Below are 18763 nucleotides of genomic sequence, written 5' to 3'. Positions count from 1 at the left end.
AACATTGAAACTAATGACTCTTACATGCATTATAACGAAGAATTTTATGCTTCACACGTATTTCAACCTCAATGGGATAACGGTGAAACTATTGATCCTTCATCTTCAGCATCACTTTCGTTGGCCGAAACTATGAGTATGTTAAAGAAGGTTCATGAAGAGTCTATTAGTGCGCTGAGGAGGATTAATGGAGAATCTTCTGCTCCACACGTGTCTCAACCTCAATGGGATAACGGTGAAAAGGTTGACTCTCCATCTTTAGCATCATCTTCGTTGGCCGAAACTATGAGTATGTTAAAGAAGGTTCATGAAGAGTCTATTAGTGCGCTAAGGAGGATTAATGGAGAGTCTTATGCTCCACACGTGTCTCAACCTCAATGGGATAACGGTGAAACTATTGACTCTCCATCTTTAGGATCATCTTCATTGACCCAAACTGTTAGTGATCTTCAAAAGAGTACTTTCGAGTTTTGTCAGACTTTAGAAGAAAAGAATGACAATACCTGTAGAAATCTACAAGAAATAACAACTAGTATTATAGAAGAAGATCACCATGAGAATGTAGAGTACGGTCCACAATGTCCTGTGTACTATGATGACGAGGATACAATTTTAGAGGAGTACAGTTCTCCCGACAATACTTCTTAGGTAATAGTCGATTGTTGTGACGGGTATAATCTTTCATTACTTATGCTTCTTGAAGCTTGATCCACCATGTTTAGGTTAGGTTCTTTAATGGTGGATACTTGCTAGTTGATAGGTAATAGTTAGAGTTGTCAGAAAATTGATCATGTTGAGCCATAAAAAGATATGAGATTTAAATCGATCCTTATGTATGTTTATACTGGATTCGAAACCCTAGATCCTCTCCCCCATTGATCCGTTTACCGATATTATTTTTCTTCGTTATTTTAGTATTTTGATATTTCATCACCAAAACCATTTGAAAACCGTACTAATTCTAAGTGCTAGAATAAGTTTGACTAGTCTCTGCGGATCGACCCGGTCTTACCGGTTTTTATTATAACTTGACACCCGTGCACTTGCGGGTGTAGACCTATTTAGGGTAACCTTATAGGCCCATCAAGTTTTTGGCGCCGCTGCCGGGGACTATGTTTTAAATTTGTTCTAATCTTGGAAAGTTTTTATTTTTGGTAAGTTTTTATTTTTGGCCACTTTGACTTGCTTCTCTATTTTTGGTGTTTAGGGCATTAAGGAGCGAAAGAGAAGGCGCAAACAAGGAGGAGGAGTCGAAAAGAAGAAATTTACAGTTTTATTTTTAATTTTATTTTTGGTGAGAGAGAGACTTTAGACTTTCTTGTGTGCCTTAGATGGAACCAACCGTGCCCTAGGAGAGAGAGAAGACGTTTCCCCTTTTTCCTTTTCGTTTTCAAATCAAATGCCTATCTATCTCTGATGCCCTAATAAAATGGTCAAGGAGAGGGGGGCGCTTAGAGGCGCCTACAACATTTTGGAGAGGCGCCTTTAGACGCGCCCTTCATTCATTTGATCGTTAAGTTTAAATACACAAAAGGGACCTACTAAAGACTTGACGACTTATATATTCAGTCATGAAGATTCAATCATTGACTTTACACAAACGTAACGTATCGTTCAAAGGTGCGAACGTGGCAATAATTACAACAAGAGAAAAGAAAGATAATTACATCTTAGACATCAATTGTGATAGTAGTCCACAAGGTAAGGCTGTCGACTGGAACCCTCTCACAGAGTCAGAGTTATCAACTTTCTAGATAAAAATTAGCGGTTGCAACGAGGATTATGGGGAAGTCTAGGATTATCAACTTTCCCTGCTTAGTTACAGAAAAGAAAAATGTTGTACGTAGCTCCAAGAGCAGTTAGTTTGAAGAGACTTGGATGGGATTCAAGTTGAGTTGCATACAATATTTCCTAGCAAGATAAAGAAATCACAAACTCACCTATTCATGATTTCGCAAGTTCACAGATCCTAGAATTTATAATTGTTTGACCTTTCTTTTAATAAATGTCCATGGGTATATAGACCAAAATAATGTTCAAAAAAGGTATATGATCCAATCTTCCAAAAATATGGATATTTAGTCCTTTTACATTATGGACAGAAATAACCCATACTTTATGAAATTATACCGTCCATGTTTCTCCTAAAAAAATCGCGAGAATTTTAATTTTCCGGGTGAATCCGGAAGGTTTTCAATGTGAGCGAGCGTAATTTGGGGGATTGAAAGCAAAAAACAGATATAAACAAATCATAATTTCTTTCTCCTCTAAACAGATTTGGAAATCAAATATTCTCTTTTCTATTACCCGAATCGATCAGAAACCAAAATCCTAACCAAAACGAAACGCCATCACCACGGATATTTCCAAATCAATTTTCTCTCTCTTCTTTACAGATTTGGAAACCAAATCAATTTTCTCTATCTTACATGTAATTTTTTTTTTCGATTCAAATCAATTTTCTCTCACTTAACTTTCGGATTTGGAAAGAGTATATCTTGTGGGATCAATTTAGCGTGATTTGGGGGTTAATATACAAAACGTATGTATCACTTTCTCTCACTTAACTTTCAGATTTGGAAATAGTATATTTTTCTAGGAACATTACAACAGCATTTGTTTTCGTTTTTACTCATACATAAATACACATTGAATACAAATTATGAAACAAATACGTAAATTATGTGTTATTTATGACGAGGAAACCATCATTTGCCATGTATACAACGTAATTTATCACATGTATGTGTGTCAGGTTCAAAAAAGTACACATAATTTCTTTTACATTACACATCGTTTACATTCTGTTACAAAAAAACGTACAAAATCTTCTCTGGTTCAAAAATGGTGCCCATCCATGTACTCTCCATTTGTAGTCTTGAGCGGGACAAACAATAGTTACACTATATTGTCGAAGAGCATATCAAAATGCTTTTGCACCACCAGAAAACAACCAGGGGCGTGTTTGAGGGGGTGCGATCGGTGCCGTCGCACCGGGCCCCCTCAAACCACATAATTTTCTTATAAAGGTAGGGGCCCCTAAATTCCGATTCGTTATATTAATTTAGCAGTACACAATAAAACAAAATGGTGATGTAGTCGAATTGGTTAACCTCTTGAATGTTAACTAAGAGGTCTCAAGATCAATCCACCTAACAGTCACTTTTTTGTTTATTTTACCACCCAACATTTACTTTTTTGTTTATTTTATGAACTCGTTATTATCTCCAACGGTTTTTAACAACAACTATTTTCTTCACAAAAAAATAACAACTATTAGTTATGGTATTAAGTTATGGATAAAGTCATAAACTATTAGTTTAGTTTGTATGTTTATGAAGTCGAATACTTATTGTTCTATCTTTTCGTGGAGGGAGTGTTGTCAAAAGTGTATAGTTTTTGCATAGAAGTATTTCGGATGAAAAAATACACAACTTAGAATAAGTATTCAACTTCACGAAAGGAGTTAATTTTTTTTCTTATCGAACTTAGTTTCTTTAGAGATAATTACTAAACGTATAATGTGTGAAAAGAGTTTACGTTTTGATATCATTGGAGAAAGGGCCCCAAATATTTTTTTCTCGGCCACGCCACTGGAAACAACTGACCAACTTCAGTAAATATTTTATCCCAGCCATCAGAGTTTAGTTTTGTGGTCTTACTTAGATTGGATGACTCTGTAGGAAATTCCACAAGTAACTGCAAAACTACAAAAAGAAAACATATACATTTGTCAACAAAACATATAATTTACTAGAAACGACATGTATAATGGAATAAATTATGCATACTGTTTGATAAACTTCATAATGTGTTAGGAGACAAACATAACTTTAGTTTGAATCACAAGCTCACTGTTATGTGAAAAAATATGTATAATGTGCAATAAATTACATATAATTTTTGGAACATATATTGTACTATAAACGACAACTGTTTTGAGAAAAAAGTACGCGTAATGTTGAATAAATTATATATAATGTATGCAGATTTATAAGATGTTTTTGATATTATTTATAAAGTATGTATAATTTGTAACAAAATACATATATTTTACATTCTGTTATAAAAGCATTGTACAGAAGATGTTTGCGTAATGTACTAGAGCTTTAGTAAAGAATTTAAATGCTACTTTTATGTATGTGTTATGTTCAGTAAACATCATGTAATGTCATGTAAATTATATATCGTTTACATTCTGTTACAACCAAATCGTACTAGATCTTCTCTGGATAAAAAATGATATGCAATTTATTGTAAATGATCTGTTATTTATTTTAAATTATATATCGTGTGCATTCAGTTATACCAAATCGTACGAGATCTTCTCTGCATAAAAAATTGTACGGAAAACTTGATGAAGATTTGAAAAAATGATCTAAAAATCAAAATCTGTAACCTAAAACTACTAAAAAGTAACAAAATACATAGAGACAAACACTTCTTAATCGAATAAAATGAATTGTAAAGACGAATTTAACATCATAAAATCGGTTATGAATCTTAGAGAGAGAAAATACTAAATAATGATGAAGATTTGATTAGATGATACAGAGAGAAATTTGATTATAATGAAATTCACAAACAAATAGTTATGAAAATTTTAGAGAGAGAAAATAAACATCATACATTAGAAGTTAATGAATTAGTAAACAGATCTTATAGAATTGGATCATAAATCTGATATGATCCATAATAGAGCAACATAATCTGATAATTTAACATGAGAAACAATATTAGATCTTAACAATGGTGATTAAAATGAATTTCACAGTGTCAAACCTGATAAAGGATGAATGTTTGCACAACAATTTAATGAAGATGAAACAAGATTTCTGAGTTTAATGGAGATTTACTAAGTGAATCAGTTTTAGTGAGAGAAAATAAATTGTTTCCGTTACTGAAAATAATGAAGCTAACATTACTTTGAATAGAAACGTGATTGGAGAGAGAATGTGGGAGATGAAAATGAAAAAAGATATTCAAAGATTTTGTTGGTAAATCAGTTATAATATATGAGGAAGGTTATATTAGGTATTATGAATTAATATATATTCTAGGGATTTGTGTTTTCTCTCTAGATGTATACAAATGGACTAGATATCCGTTTACAATATTATTTTGATTTTCAAACTCTAAATGGGATTAGAGTGGACTAAATGTCATACTAGGCCCCGTTTTTTGGACTATAAGCTCAAAAATTATTTTAAAATCACTTCTTTATTTTGAATAAAGTGGCTTTTTCGAAAAATTAGTTATTTACAAAATAAAAAGTAAATTTTGAAAGAACTGATTGCCAAAGCCGTTTTTGGAAGAAAAGCAGAATTTTGAAAACATAGTTTCTGGGGAAAAAACAAAGTTTTGAACAAAAAAAAAAAGGGCTTTTTGGAAAACAATTTTTGAAAAAAACTGGTTTAAAAAAACGGAATTTTGAAAAACCATACTCAAAACAATTATGTAAAAAATATATTTTAAAGAAACCTTTTCTGGTTTGAAATTTGGGTATAATAATTCAGAATCCTAACAAATGTTAGCGATATGGTGAGATTTTGACCCAGCACAAATTTAAGACTTCAGAATTTTTAGAACTCAAGACTCTTAGGATTTTTGGTTTCCGAACAGACAAAGGAATCTTAATTTCTATGAAATTCTATTTTTGGTAGAAATCCTACTTAGAACTTCTGCATCCCCACAAACCATTAAGTTATTCCTCCATGTTGAAACACATGTTTCCATCCCTTTGTGGCAGAACGACTTCACATAAAGTTACTTAATATTTTTATTGAAATGGTCGCAAGGGGTCTACTAAAGACTTCGATGATTGGCTCTACTAAAGACTTCGAAGGGGTCTCCCAAAGTTTTTTTTTTGTTGTTGAAGGAGTCTTCTAAAGACTTGAGAATTGAGTTTTCATATACACAAAGGACCACCTAAACAACCAACGTGGGGCATAACAAAATTAAATTCCTAGATAGTGCTATATAAAGATGGGAAATTTTATACACGCTTATGGTTTTTACCCGATAAACTCAAGGTTATGCACTCTCAAACTAACCTATTTTTACTCTAACACACTCACTTATCCTAAACACACACATGTTGGTCATATGTCTTGACCAATTTCCCTCGTTCAGATGAAATCGATTTTGTACTTAAACTGTATATCAGAAAGATGAGACCGATGTGTAACATAAAACATCCGTAGAGTCATACCGACTAATAGCAGAGTGGAACATACAAACAAATTTTTTTCAGTCGGTAAAATGAAACCGTTGTTATACTCAAACTATCAAAAGATGAAATCGATCTTTAACATAAGACATCGGTACAGTTGTATTGACAAATAATACAGAACACCATTGGAGGATAATTTTGATAAGTTTTCCATCAGTGAGATAAAATCGATATGTTCCATTACATACCGACAGATTTGTATCAACAATCTGCTAGACTTTTACCTCCGATAATTAACCTTTATGAAAGTTTTTGCTTTTTAAGAATAACACCAATTTCATTGAAAGAAGAACTTAGAACGAAGATTCATGGGATTTTTCTATACCTTTTTAGTAGGTAATTCTTCAGTCTTCATAGTTTAGTTCAGATCAAAATAAGAATGTGAAATTTTTCCATTTTCCATGATTTTCGCCAATAAAAGGCTTCAATAATTTGAACATGATCTTAGAGGAAAATAATTGTTTGACTTCAGGATAAAAAACTGAGTAGTAAGTGTGGTTAGTGCAAGAATTAATAGTGGAATTCCTAGATATAAGATTTTAGGTTATTTTTAATCAGCTTGACTAATATTGACTTAGTGGTGAGTGCGAATGAAATTTGACTCAATCAAGGCAAATTGACCAAGTCAACCTGATTTAGAGTGTGACAGGTAAAAATGATGAGCGTACATAAAATTTTCCTTCAAATATTTGCTATAGGAGTTGCTCTCACTTTACATAAATTTATTTGATATTTTGCCTGAAATAGACACGACGTGTCTAGTAAAGACTTGGATGATTAACTCTATATATAAATATAAGGGTCTCCTAAGACATTTTTTTTGTCCAAGATATGATACAAAAAAAAACTTTGCAGTTTGGTACTTGATGGAATGCTCCCTTGCGAGTTGTTATATGACAAATTCAAGTATGCAAGAAAAGTAAAGTTCACCATGCTTTGAGGTATTGAACCCGACAATCTGTTGTTTGACATATCAAGCGATTTAAGTGAACTTAAACGACCAATTTTACTTGGGACCTTTTCTGTAAAAATCTATTGTTTGATAAGTTCAATGTTTGCAATCCGAAGAGGTTCATTAGTTCTTTGGGGATCTTACCATTGAAGTTGTTACATTTTTTGGTTGAACTATTTAAATTGTTAGTTGAAAGGTCGATACCAACAACAAATGGAAGCAAACTTTGTTCGTATACCATATCTTTACCTTTGCCACAAAGTCTATAGTGCTCTTGACATCACCAAAAGTATAACAATAATAATCAAGGTGCTGCCATTTTGAAGCCACTGTACTCAAATTCTAAAGCATTTTGGAATTGATCCAGACATATTGTTATGACCCAAAACCATTATTTGAAACTAGTAACCGACTAAGTTTTCAAGAAATTTTCACCATGGAACTTATTAGAATGTAGTCGGAGAACTATGAGTCTATCCTTAAAGATGTCGCAATGAGGAAGGCAATTCTCCATTGAGTAAATTTTTTTGTGAATGCAAAATTTTAAGTTCTTTAAGAAAGCCCCATAGATCTTGGAAAGTTTCCATTTATTTTGTTTCTTTGGAAACTTGCCACAACCAAAGATCTCCATGGAGACCAACAATCGGGAAAAGTTCCAGATAGTTGATTTTCTGAAAGATCAAGAATTACCAAAAAATTCATCTCTTCATCCTTATTACATAGTAAAACAGAAAGAGGTCCCGAAAGGTATTTCTCGGCCAATTTCTCCTACCATTGTTTCTAAAATTCCTCCTCCAGTTTTTTCATTCTCACAACATTTCATGTACACAAAGGACTACCTAAAAATCGAACTTATTGGGCCATAACAAAATCAAATTCCAAGATAGTGTTATACAAAGATTTGCTACAGGAGTTGCTTTCGGACTTTCATAAAGTTATGTGATATTTTTCTTGAAATAGATGCAAAGGGCCGGTCTACTAAAGACTTCGATGATTAGCTCCATATATAAACATAAGGGTCTCCTAAAGACTTTTCTTTTGTCGAAGGGGCCTCCCAAAGATCTTTTATTTTATTTTTTGTTGAAGGGGTTCCTAAAGACTTGAGTATTGAGTTTAAATTTCCACAAAGGACCACCTAAACAATCAACTTGGGCATTAGAAAATTAAATTCCTAGATAGTGCTATACAAAGATGGGAAATTATGCATACTCACACTTAAACATATGTTTACTCTAACACACTCACTTATTCTAAACACACATGTTGGTCATATGTCTTGACCAATTTCCCATCGAGACGAAACCGATTTTATACTCAAACTATATATTGGAAAGATGAAACTGATACGTAACACAGGGTCGGCCCTAGGCCTAGGGGTGGGAAACGATCCAGACGGACCGCCCAGACACTTTCCCTCTCGGATCGGACGGTTCGGACAACTAAGCCTCCTGTCCGTGATGGAAGTCGGGCAGATTCGAACGGACATGCAGTTTATAAAATTGGAGTGTGTCCGCAAAAAGCATTGGACATTTCGATTGCGGACATTGGGCAAATGTGGCCAGACCTTATTTAAGGGTGCCCATAACAAAGCAAAAGATTCTTTACTTGGCCCATGCTTCACATGGCCAACTGAAGAGATATTATGGTGGTTTGGCGCAACTTATAAGACCCCCAAACCTCCACCAAACCTGAGCACTGCCAGTGTGGGACTAATTGAGCGTTACAATTCGATTAATTTTCAAACCAACATGTCACAGCCCACTCATTTTGACCCATTTTGGAGCACCAGGCAGCAGCCTATTCGGGCCAGACAGCAGCCTATTCAAGCTTACAACAGCAGCCCAAACAGCATCCAGACCTAGCCAAGCAGCAAGAATGGGCCAGGCAGCATTGTGCATAGTTGGATGCCTCATTTTGTGCACTCTTTGGCCCAACCCAAGGAGCATTCTAGAGAAGGCAAGAAGATATTTTTGTAGAACTCTCTAGAGTTCCTTGGAACCCAAGAAACTCTAGAGAATTCCCTACCATTAGATGCATTACATGTGGGAGGATCTTGAGCGTCCATTGTACATAGAAACTAGTATAAATAGGGGTCACTCCCCTCATTTGTAAATCATCCAAGTAAGGATTCAAGAAGTGTTAGAGAGAGATTGAGTGACTTGGGAGTTGTGCCCAAGAGCTTTCTTGTAATCTTCAAGTTTATCAACAAAGATCATATTCTCTCAAGTGTTTGCATACTTAGATAGGCTTCCTTTTCTTGGAGTTATAGTGTTGGAGCTGCCTTATAGTCAAGGTTACTAAGGCATCTTAGTGAGAAGGCTTAGACTTGTACTTAGAAGGAGACTAAGACAAGTGCCGCACGGTGGTAAAGCATAGGCGAAACTTTACTCCGTGACAGTTTGTATCAGAGCCACGTCGGAACTATGTCGAGCGAAATTGAGAATGTTCCACAGGAAGGACGTCCTAAGGCCAAGAGGGCTGCCCAAGAGAAGTCGAGGGACCGGGAAGCTTCCATGGAGGCGAGGATGGTTGCGGCTGAAGAGAAGCTAGACATGCTGCTGGAACTTATGGAGAAGCAAGAAGAGTTTGCTAATGATGTTACCGACATCTTGGCACGCCAGCAAGATGCTTTCGATGGAATGGAGAAGTCGGTAGAAGCAACGTTGGATGTGATGAAAAGGGAGATGGCGAGCAAGCTTAGAGCATCGGAGAGGATGCTTGCCGAGTTCGAGGACTTCAAGACTCGATACTTGTTGATGGAGAAGGTCGTGGCCAATAGTGGGAGTAGCTCGGCTCAAGGAGGAGCTAGGGTCAAGGTGCCAGACCCTATGAGCTTTAGTGGAGCAAGGAGTGCCAAGGAAGTTGACAACTTCCTATGGAACATGGAGAGATACTTAAAGGCTCTCCATCTTGAAGACGAGGACGCTATGGTGGATGCAGCAGCCATATACCTCGTGGAGGATGCAATGCTGTGGTGGCGACGCAAAACCGTGGAAATTGAAAGAGGGATATGCCGGATCGATACATGGGAGGACTTCAAGAAGGAATTTAAGGCGCAGTTTTTTCCAGAGAACGTGGAGTTCCGAGTAAGAGATAAGCTCATGACCCTCAAGCATACAGGTACCATCACTGATTATGTGAAATAATTTAAAGCCCTTATGCTTGATATTCCAGATATGCACGAGAAGGATAGGCTGTACCACTTCCTTCATGGCCTCAAGCCATGGGCAACAACCGAGCTACGAAGAAGAGGTGTCGAAGATCTGCCCACAGCCTTGTGCACGGTGGAGAAGCTAGAGGACTACTCGTATGGCAGGCTGGAGCAGTTCAAACCAAAGAGTAGTCTGAGCAAAAGTGGGGGAGAGAGGCCACCAATGAAGGAGTCAAGGAAGGATGCACCCAAGGAGAACCAGAAAGGTCCCAAAGAATGGAAGGCACGGTGGAAGAGCGGAGGAGATCACCCTAGAAAATGCTTTATCTGCACGGGAGATCACTATGCATACGAATGCCCAAACCGGACCAAAGTAAATGCCATGTTCACAAAGGAGACGGAGCAGCATCTCGAGGAGGAAGAAGAGGATGAGCCGCAGATGGGAGCACTCAGCTTGAATGCTCTAAAGGGGACGGTAGCTGCCAAGCCAAAGAAGAGAAGGTCCCTCATGTACGTGAGCATAACATTGGACGGGAAGGAGGCTAAAGCCATGGTTGATTACGGAGCCACAGACAACTTCATTAGACCGAAAGAAGCGAGGAGGCTCAGACTTAAGTTCGAAGAAGATCGGAGTAAGATGAAATCAGTGAATGCCTCACCTAAAGCCGTGCACGGCATAGCACGCAGCGTACCCCTGAAGATTGGCACATGGGGAGGTGTTGTTGACTTCATGGTTGCCGAGATGGATGACAAGATTGTGTTGGGACTAGAGTTCATGGAAGCCGCTAGAGCTGCAGTTATTCCATATCTTAATGTGGTAAGCATAAACGATGAGAAAAGTCCATGCATGGTCCAGGCCACCAGAGGCATAGCCAAAGAAGGTACTCTTTCTGCCATCCAGCTTAGTAGGGGGCTTGCAAAAGGGGAAGAGACCTTCCTAGCCACTTTAAAGAAGGAGCGTGAAGGGGCCGAGGAACTAGTCCTTCTCGAAGTCGGCGTTGTCCTTGCAGAATACAGGGACATTATGCCACCTGAGTTACCAAAACAGCTACCACCTAGGAGGGAGGTGGATCGTGAGATCGAGCTGGAACCTGGGGCCAAACCACCTGCACTAGCACCATATAGAATGGCCTCTTCTGAGTTGGCAGAACTAAGGAAACAACTCAAGGATCTCTTAGATGCAGGGTTCATTCAGCCGTCAAAGTCGCCTTATGGAGCATCAGTCCTATTCCAAAAGAAGCATGATGGAAGCTTACGTCTTTGCATAGACTATAGGGCTCTGAACAAGGTGACAGTGAAGAACAAATACCCCATCCCCCGAGTGGAAGACTTGTTCGATCAACTGGGAGGCGCCAAGGTCTTTTCCAAACTTGACTTGAGATCGGGATACTATCAAGTCAGGATAGCCGAAGGAGATGAACCAAAGACTACGTGCGTCACCAGGTACGGAGCTTATGAATTCCTTGTGATGCCTTTTGGTCTAACAAATGCTCCAGCTACATTTTGTACTTTGATGAACAAGGTGTTCCACCCATACTTAGACAAAGTTCGTAGTGGTATATCTCGATGACATTGTTATATATAACCGGACTATGGAGGAGCACATCGAACACCTACGAACTGTCTTCCGAGTCTTACGGGAGAACTCCCTCTTTGTCAAAAGGGAGAAGTGCTCATTTGCTTCCAGCAAGGTGTCTTTTCTTGGACATTGGGTTGGGGATGGGCAGATTTGGATGGATGGCAAGAAGGTGCAGGCCATCCAAGGTTGGGAGGAGCCAACCAAGGTAACTCAGCTTAGGTCCTTCTTGGGCCTTGTGAACTACTACAGGAGATTCATTGAAGGGTATTCAAAAAGGGCCGCCCCTTTGACGGATCTTCTAAAGAAGAACCATGCTTGGTCGTGGACGGACGAGTGCCAAGCAGCTTTTGATGATCTTAAGCAAGCAATAATGAAGGAGCCTGTTCTTAAGTTGCCAAACCATTTGCTGCCATATGAGGTATACACCGATGCTTCTGACTTTGTCATAGGAGGTGTTCTTATGCAGGAAGGTCATCCCATTGCCTATGAAAGCCGAAAGCTCAATGACACGGAGAAGCGGTACACGGTGCAAGAAAAAGAAATGACGGCTGTGGTGCATTGTCAAAGGACTTGGAGGCACTATCTATTGGGGACTTCCTTCACCGTCTATACTGATAATGTGGCAACAAGCTACTTCCAAACCCAGAAGAAGCTAAGTCCCAAACAAGCAAGGTGGCAGGATTTCTTGGCCAAGATTGATATGAGGATGGAGTACAAGCCCGGACGCACCAACAATGTAGCTGATGCACTAAGCAGGAAAGCCGAGCTTGCATCCATGGAGTTCCATGCAGCTGTGAGTAAGCCGAACTCTACCATTTTGGACCGGATCAAGGATGGTCTTCAACGAGATCCCTATGCCAAGGGACTTATACAGGCATCCTTAGAGAGGAAGACCAGGAAGTTCATGATGTATAATGGTCTTCTATACACAAGGAGGAACCAACTTTATGTGCCAAAGGTTGGTGATCTCAGGAGGACACTTATGAGGGAGTGCCACGATAGTAAATGGGCTGGACATCCTAGCCAAAGGAGGACCATGGCCTTGCTCGAGCTCAAATATTATTGGCCCAGGATGAAGGATGATATTGATGCATATGTGAGAACCTGTCTTATATGCCAGCAAGATAAGGTGGAGCAGAATAAGGCAGCGGGACTTTTAGAGCCACTTCCCATTGCTGAGAAACCGTGGGCAAGTGTCTCCTTGGATTTCATTTCTGCCTTACCTAAGGTTGACGGCTTAGGATCTATACTAGTGGTGGTAGACAGGTTCACAAAATATGCTACTTTCATAGCTGCCCTGGTTGATTGCACTGCGGAGCAGGCGGCACGACTGTTTGTCAAACATGTCGTAAAGTATTGGGGTGTTCCAGCCAACATAGTTAGCGACCTAGACCCAAGGTTCACTGGGAAGTTCTGGACCGAGATATTCAAGCTACTTGGGTCAGAGTTGAGCTTTTCCACTAGCTTCCACCCTCAAACCGACGGTCAGACAGAAAGGATCAACGCATTATTGGAGCTGTACTTGAGGTATTTTGTGACCGCAAACCAAAGGATTTGGGTGGAGCTCTTGGACATTGCCCAGTTCAGTTATAACTTGCAGAAGAGTGAATCTACTGGGCATAGTCCTGTTGAGTTGGCCATAGGCTAACAGCCACTTACTCCTCATACTATTGCAGGTGGGTATAGAGGAGCTAGCCCGGCAGCTTACCAGGTTGCAAAAGGATGGCAGGAGGAGCTTGACATCGCCAGATCCTATCTCAAGAAGGCTGCAAATCCGCCGTAGAATGCAAGATTTCTTAAGATGCATGGGTATAGCGGGACTCTATAACACCATATTTTCCCCCATCCCTGGGAGAAGATGATGAAAAAGTGGGCATACCAGAAGAGGCGACCTTTGGAGTTTCAGGTTGGAGACTTGGTGATGCTCAAGTTCAACCAAAACCAATTCAAGTCCCTTAGGAGGGTGCACAAGGGGCTGATCAGGAGGTATGAGGGACCATTCCCCATACTTAAGAAGATCGGAAAGGCGTCATATAGGTTGGAGCTCCCAGCACATCTCAAAATCCACCCCGTCTTTCATGTGAGCTGCCTGAAGCCTTATCATGCGGATCCAGAAGATGCAACCAGAGGCCAAAGCAACAGAGCACCCGTCACTATGACTACCTCATTTGACAAAGAGGTAGAAAGCATTGAGTCGCATAGGCAGATTTCCAGAGCCGGGCGCATCTACAAGGAATACTTAGTGCCATGGAAGGGGCTACCACATAGTGAAGCAAGCTGGGAGCATGAAGACACCCTATGGAAACACAAGGATCTTATTGTAAGTACCACGAGGACATCGCGACGAGGACGTCCGCGGCTTAAGTGGGGGAGAATGTCACAACCCACTCATTTTGACCCATTTTGGAGCACCAAGCAGCAGCCTATTCGGGCCAGACAGCAGCCTAATCAAGCTTACAACAGCAGCCCAAACAGCATCCAGACCTAGCCAAGCAGCAAGAATGGGCCAGGCAGCAAGAATGGGCCAGGCAGCATTGTGCATAGTTGGATGCCTCATTTTGTGCACTCTTTGGCCCAACCCAAGGAGCATTCTAGAGAAGGCAAGAAGATATTTTTGTAGAACTCTCTAGAGTTCCTTGGAACCCAAGAAACTCTAGAGAATTCCCTACCATTAGATGCATTACATGTGGGAATTTCTTGACCGTCCATTGTACATAGAAACTAGTATAAATAGGGGTCACTCCCCTCATTTGTAAATCATCCAAGTAAGGATTCAAGAAGTGTTAGAGAGAGATTGAGTGACTTGGGAGTTGTGCCCAAGAGCTTTCTTGTAATCTTCAAGTTTCATCAACAAAGATCATCTTCTCTCAAGTGTGTGCATACTTAGATAGGCTTCCTTTTCTTGGAGTTATAGTGTTGGAGCTGCCTTATAGTCAAGGTTACTAAGGCATCTTAGTGAGAAGGCTTAGACTTGTACTTAGAAGGAGACTAAGACAAGTGTTGCACGGTGGTAAAGCATAGGCGAAACTTTACTCTGTGACAAACAGCTCTTACAAGTCAAAGTTCCTAACGTTACTCACGAAGAAACTCAAAATTATGGGGCCATGCACTTGGACACGACCTATTGGTTGATTTTCTATGATTTTTTTTTTTGTTGAAAAGATTTTCTATGAATTTTTTTTTTGTTAAGGATAGATTTTCTATGACTTACACACACATACTTAACACCCACAACATACATATATACCATGGTTACGTATATGTAGGAGTAGTCATATGTTCCTATAGTCGGGGGGTCGGACGAACAATTAAATGGTCGGACTCGAACGGTATGCCGGACAAGGCCTTGTGTCCGTGTCTATCCACTAATTTTAGTCGGTCGGTCGGATAGTGTCCGTCTCGGACACTGGACGTCCACGGACTCATTCGGTCTCGGGCGGTCACAGGCGAATTCGGACTCACGGGTTTTTTCCCAGTTTATATAACATTTATTTTATAAATAATATTATTATATGTATTTTCTTATGTAAATATACTAGGTATTATTAGGTAATTTAACCTTAAATCATATTTTATACATGCATACAGCTAAATACAACATCAAACAATATGTCATGTATAATCTAAACTACACATAATCTCCACAAGATTCAAAGAGATTAAACTTAATCACGGAAGCGTACCTTGATCCATAGCTTGTATTTGGTGTGATGGGTTGATCTTCCACTTGGTTCTTCTTCTCTTTAGAATCTTTCTTGTGATGAAGGGGTTTCACACTTGACCAAAATTGTAGAGATTAGGAAGCAACCCAAATGGGGATCATAACCCCTATTTATAGACTTTTATTTTTAGTTTGGCCCCTCATCAAATTAGAAATCACTTAATGGTCTCTACACGTTTATTCCATGACACTTTCATACCTACTGATCAAGTCAATCCATATTAGACCACTTTACGACTTGACAATTTACTGAGATAGCCATACACATGTCTATATATATGTGAGCCCACATATGTTGCAATTTCTTCCAACAATCTCCCACTTGGGCCACATAAGCTGTCTAGAAATGTGTACATCCTTATGAGCTCTAAATGTGCTATGAAATATTAGGTATCCCAAACAATCTGGTCCATCAATTGTGCTAGTAAGGGATTAAAGGGACTTTCATAACTTTCAATTGTCACTAAATCCATCAGTAGTCACACATACCAACATAACCAAATGACATAGATCAATCATGGATGCGTAGCATGGAAATTACATGCAATGTGATCTTACCATGCCTATTTCTAACTGGTCATACCAAAACTTTATTGAGATCCATATTTAACTTAAAAACAAAGTGGAATGTACTTAATACTTTATTTTTGCAGAAAGACTTTAGTTCAGCAAATGTTGTCTGTAATACAAAACAGAACAACGTTTGAATTACATCAACCCAAACATTACAAACTCCCACTAAACTGAAGTATCCTTAAGTGGTGCAACACCGATGTGAGCAACATGCTCATGAAAGATCTTAGGTGTTAATCCTTTAGTTAGTGGATCCACAATCATGGAGTTTGTCCCAATATGCTCTATAGATAATGAAGGATTTATCCGTTCGGTCTGAAGGAGATGTCCTTCCGAAGGAGTGTCCTTCGACCAAGGTGGCAATGCGATCAATTTGTCAGTTAGGATAACGATGACCACACGTAAAGATCATCCAGTCCGGTCCAATTAGGGGTCGTAATGCTTTGCTAGAAGCCAACTACGATCGTCGGATCAAGGAGTCGATTCGCGGCTAACATAGACTGGATCCTACAACGGGTTACACATAAGAGTGGTAGCTTGATCGGAGAGAATTGACTAGACGGGAACTGGCTAAAGTTGGATGGGATCCAACTGGAAAGGTCGAAAGGGTCCGAATGGAGATTCGGGACAAGATAGAAGGAAGGCTCTTTGGACCGGCCATGAGATGGCCGACCAGAGTAAGTGGGCCGGCCACATAAGGCCCATAGTGGGCTGCCCTGGCCGGCCACACTTAAGGGGATTATCAAAATACCCCAAAAAGGGTATTTTGGTAATTATCTTTTCTGTGACCCAGAAATAGAAAACCTAATCTGAATGAGATTCTAATTAGGGTTTGTCTATATATTGGGTCAGTTGAGAACAGAAAAGGTGTGGATTTTTCTCTAAGGAAAAATATACAGCTCTCTCTCTCTGAATATACAGCTATTGGAGAGAGAGGAATATAGAGAAAAAGCTCCTGTTCTATCAATCTAGTCAAGAAGAGAGTTCTTCTCAACCTTCTAGTAAGTCCTAGCAGTCTGAAAGGAAGGGAGATCAAGTCTATTCACTCGGTGTCTCAAGTAGAGAGCTACAGTTGGAGCTCTCGATCTTTGCATGCGATTGGAATGGTTCGAGGGAAAAACTCGTTAAGGTATGTATCCCTCTCTAGTTCATTGATTAGTTTATGCATAACGATCCTGGGCAATCTAGTGTTAAACATGAGATGTTTGAGATTCCGCTTACAACACTAGTTAGTGTATAGGATACACAAAACCCTTCAGTGGCATCACGAGCCGGTTGCATGAAACTATCTCTGACTAGTGGAATTAGATTCGAGCTTGATTGATTAGATGATTTTATGTTTAAATAAGGATTTAGACATGAAATTGATTAGTTTAAATTGGATTTAGACTTAATCGGATAGAAAATTGAAAGAGTTTCAATGGGAGGACTTTAAAATTTGATGTTTTTGAAAAGAGTTTTCAAAAGAAAATTTTAAAGATGATGGTTTTTTGAAAAAAGTTTTCAAATTGCTGAGTTTTGGATGAAGATTCATCAAAACAGTAGCAAAAAGTTGGAAAATTTTGAAAATTGGAAGAAAAGATGGTGCTGTCCAGGAGCCGGACTGACCAGGAAGCGTCCCAGTCCTTCCCGGACTGGGAATCCGAGAGCGTCTCGGATAAGGACGCGTCCGAGTTTTTCTCGGACAGGAAGACGCGTCCGAGTTTTTCTCGGACAGGAAGGCGCGTCCGAGAGCGTCTCGGACTGGGAGTCCGAGAGCGTCTCGGACAGGGATCCCGAAGGATCCGCGTCTGGCACCTGAGATCGCATCTTCCAGACGCGACCACAGAAAAGTCCGGACGCGTGTCGGATTGAGAATCCGGACGCAACCAGGACTAGACCTTCCAGAACGCGTCTGGGACGCGTCTGGTGAGACCAGAAGCTGTCTCGGACTGGGAGTCCGAGAAGCATAGGCTTGGGCAGAGCGTCTAGGACGCGTCTGCGGGGCTAGGAAGCGTCTGGCCTAGGGCCAGGACGCGTCCACCCGAGGGACTTGGCACGGTCTGGAACGTGCCAATCCGGGTCCGACCTTGGTTCGGACCCTGACCGTGACTTGACTGGGTCTAGTCAAAGGGTTCCTTGACCAAGTTTGACTTAAGTCTTTGGAGTTAGACTCGGGTCTTTTGCGCCTTGACTTAAGTGGGAGGTTTCTGTTTTCTTCTTCCGACTTTGACCATATTTTTCCCGAAAGCGACCCGGGCTAACCAAAGCCTGAATCGGAGTTTTTCCAAAACGATTTCAAAATCTTTTAGGATAAAACCAAACGAGCCATTAGTTAGACTTAAGGCACGTTAGACATAGAGATGTCGGTAGTATCTCCCGAATAGCTATCTAGAACATAGCAAACCTAGATTCGACCTAAGGAAGCGAATCTCATACATACTTGGGTGTTTTATGAATGTTATATTATTATGTATGTATGGATGTGAATGCGGGTTCTAGTATGGCCATAGAATTGTTCTATCTTGTTTTTAAGCACGGATGGGTGCCCGATGTAATTAATTTAATTTCAAGTT

The 18763-nt window shown here is 39.7% G+C and overlaps 1 protein-coding gene across 1 annotated transcript; it reads left to right on the top strand.

Moving 5' to 3' along the window:
* The first annotated feature begins 9607 nt into the window (after positions 1 to 9607).
* LOC147549659 (uncharacterized) lies at positions 9608 to 11905 on the top strand. Its single transcript, XM_086668362.1, has 2 exons — positions 9608 to 10304; positions 10359 to 11905. Exons 1-2 carry the CDS (start codon positions 9608 to 9610, stop codon positions 11903 to 11905), a joined length of 2244 nt encoding a protein of 747 aa, XP_086524488.1.
* Positions 11906 to 18763: the final 6858 nt, after the last annotated feature.

This window comes from Eschscholzia californica, unplaced genomic scaffold (genome assembly GCF_041429995.1).
Source record: "Eschscholzia californica isolate CP2 unplaced genomic scaffold, dmEscCali1.0.p SCAF_3, whole genome shotgun sequence".
In the NCBI taxonomy this organism is placed as follows: domain Eukaryota; kingdom Viridiplantae; phylum Streptophyta; class Magnoliopsida; order Ranunculales; family Papaveraceae; genus Eschscholzia; species Eschscholzia californica.
This window is presented reverse-complemented; position numbering and strand designations above follow the sequence as displayed.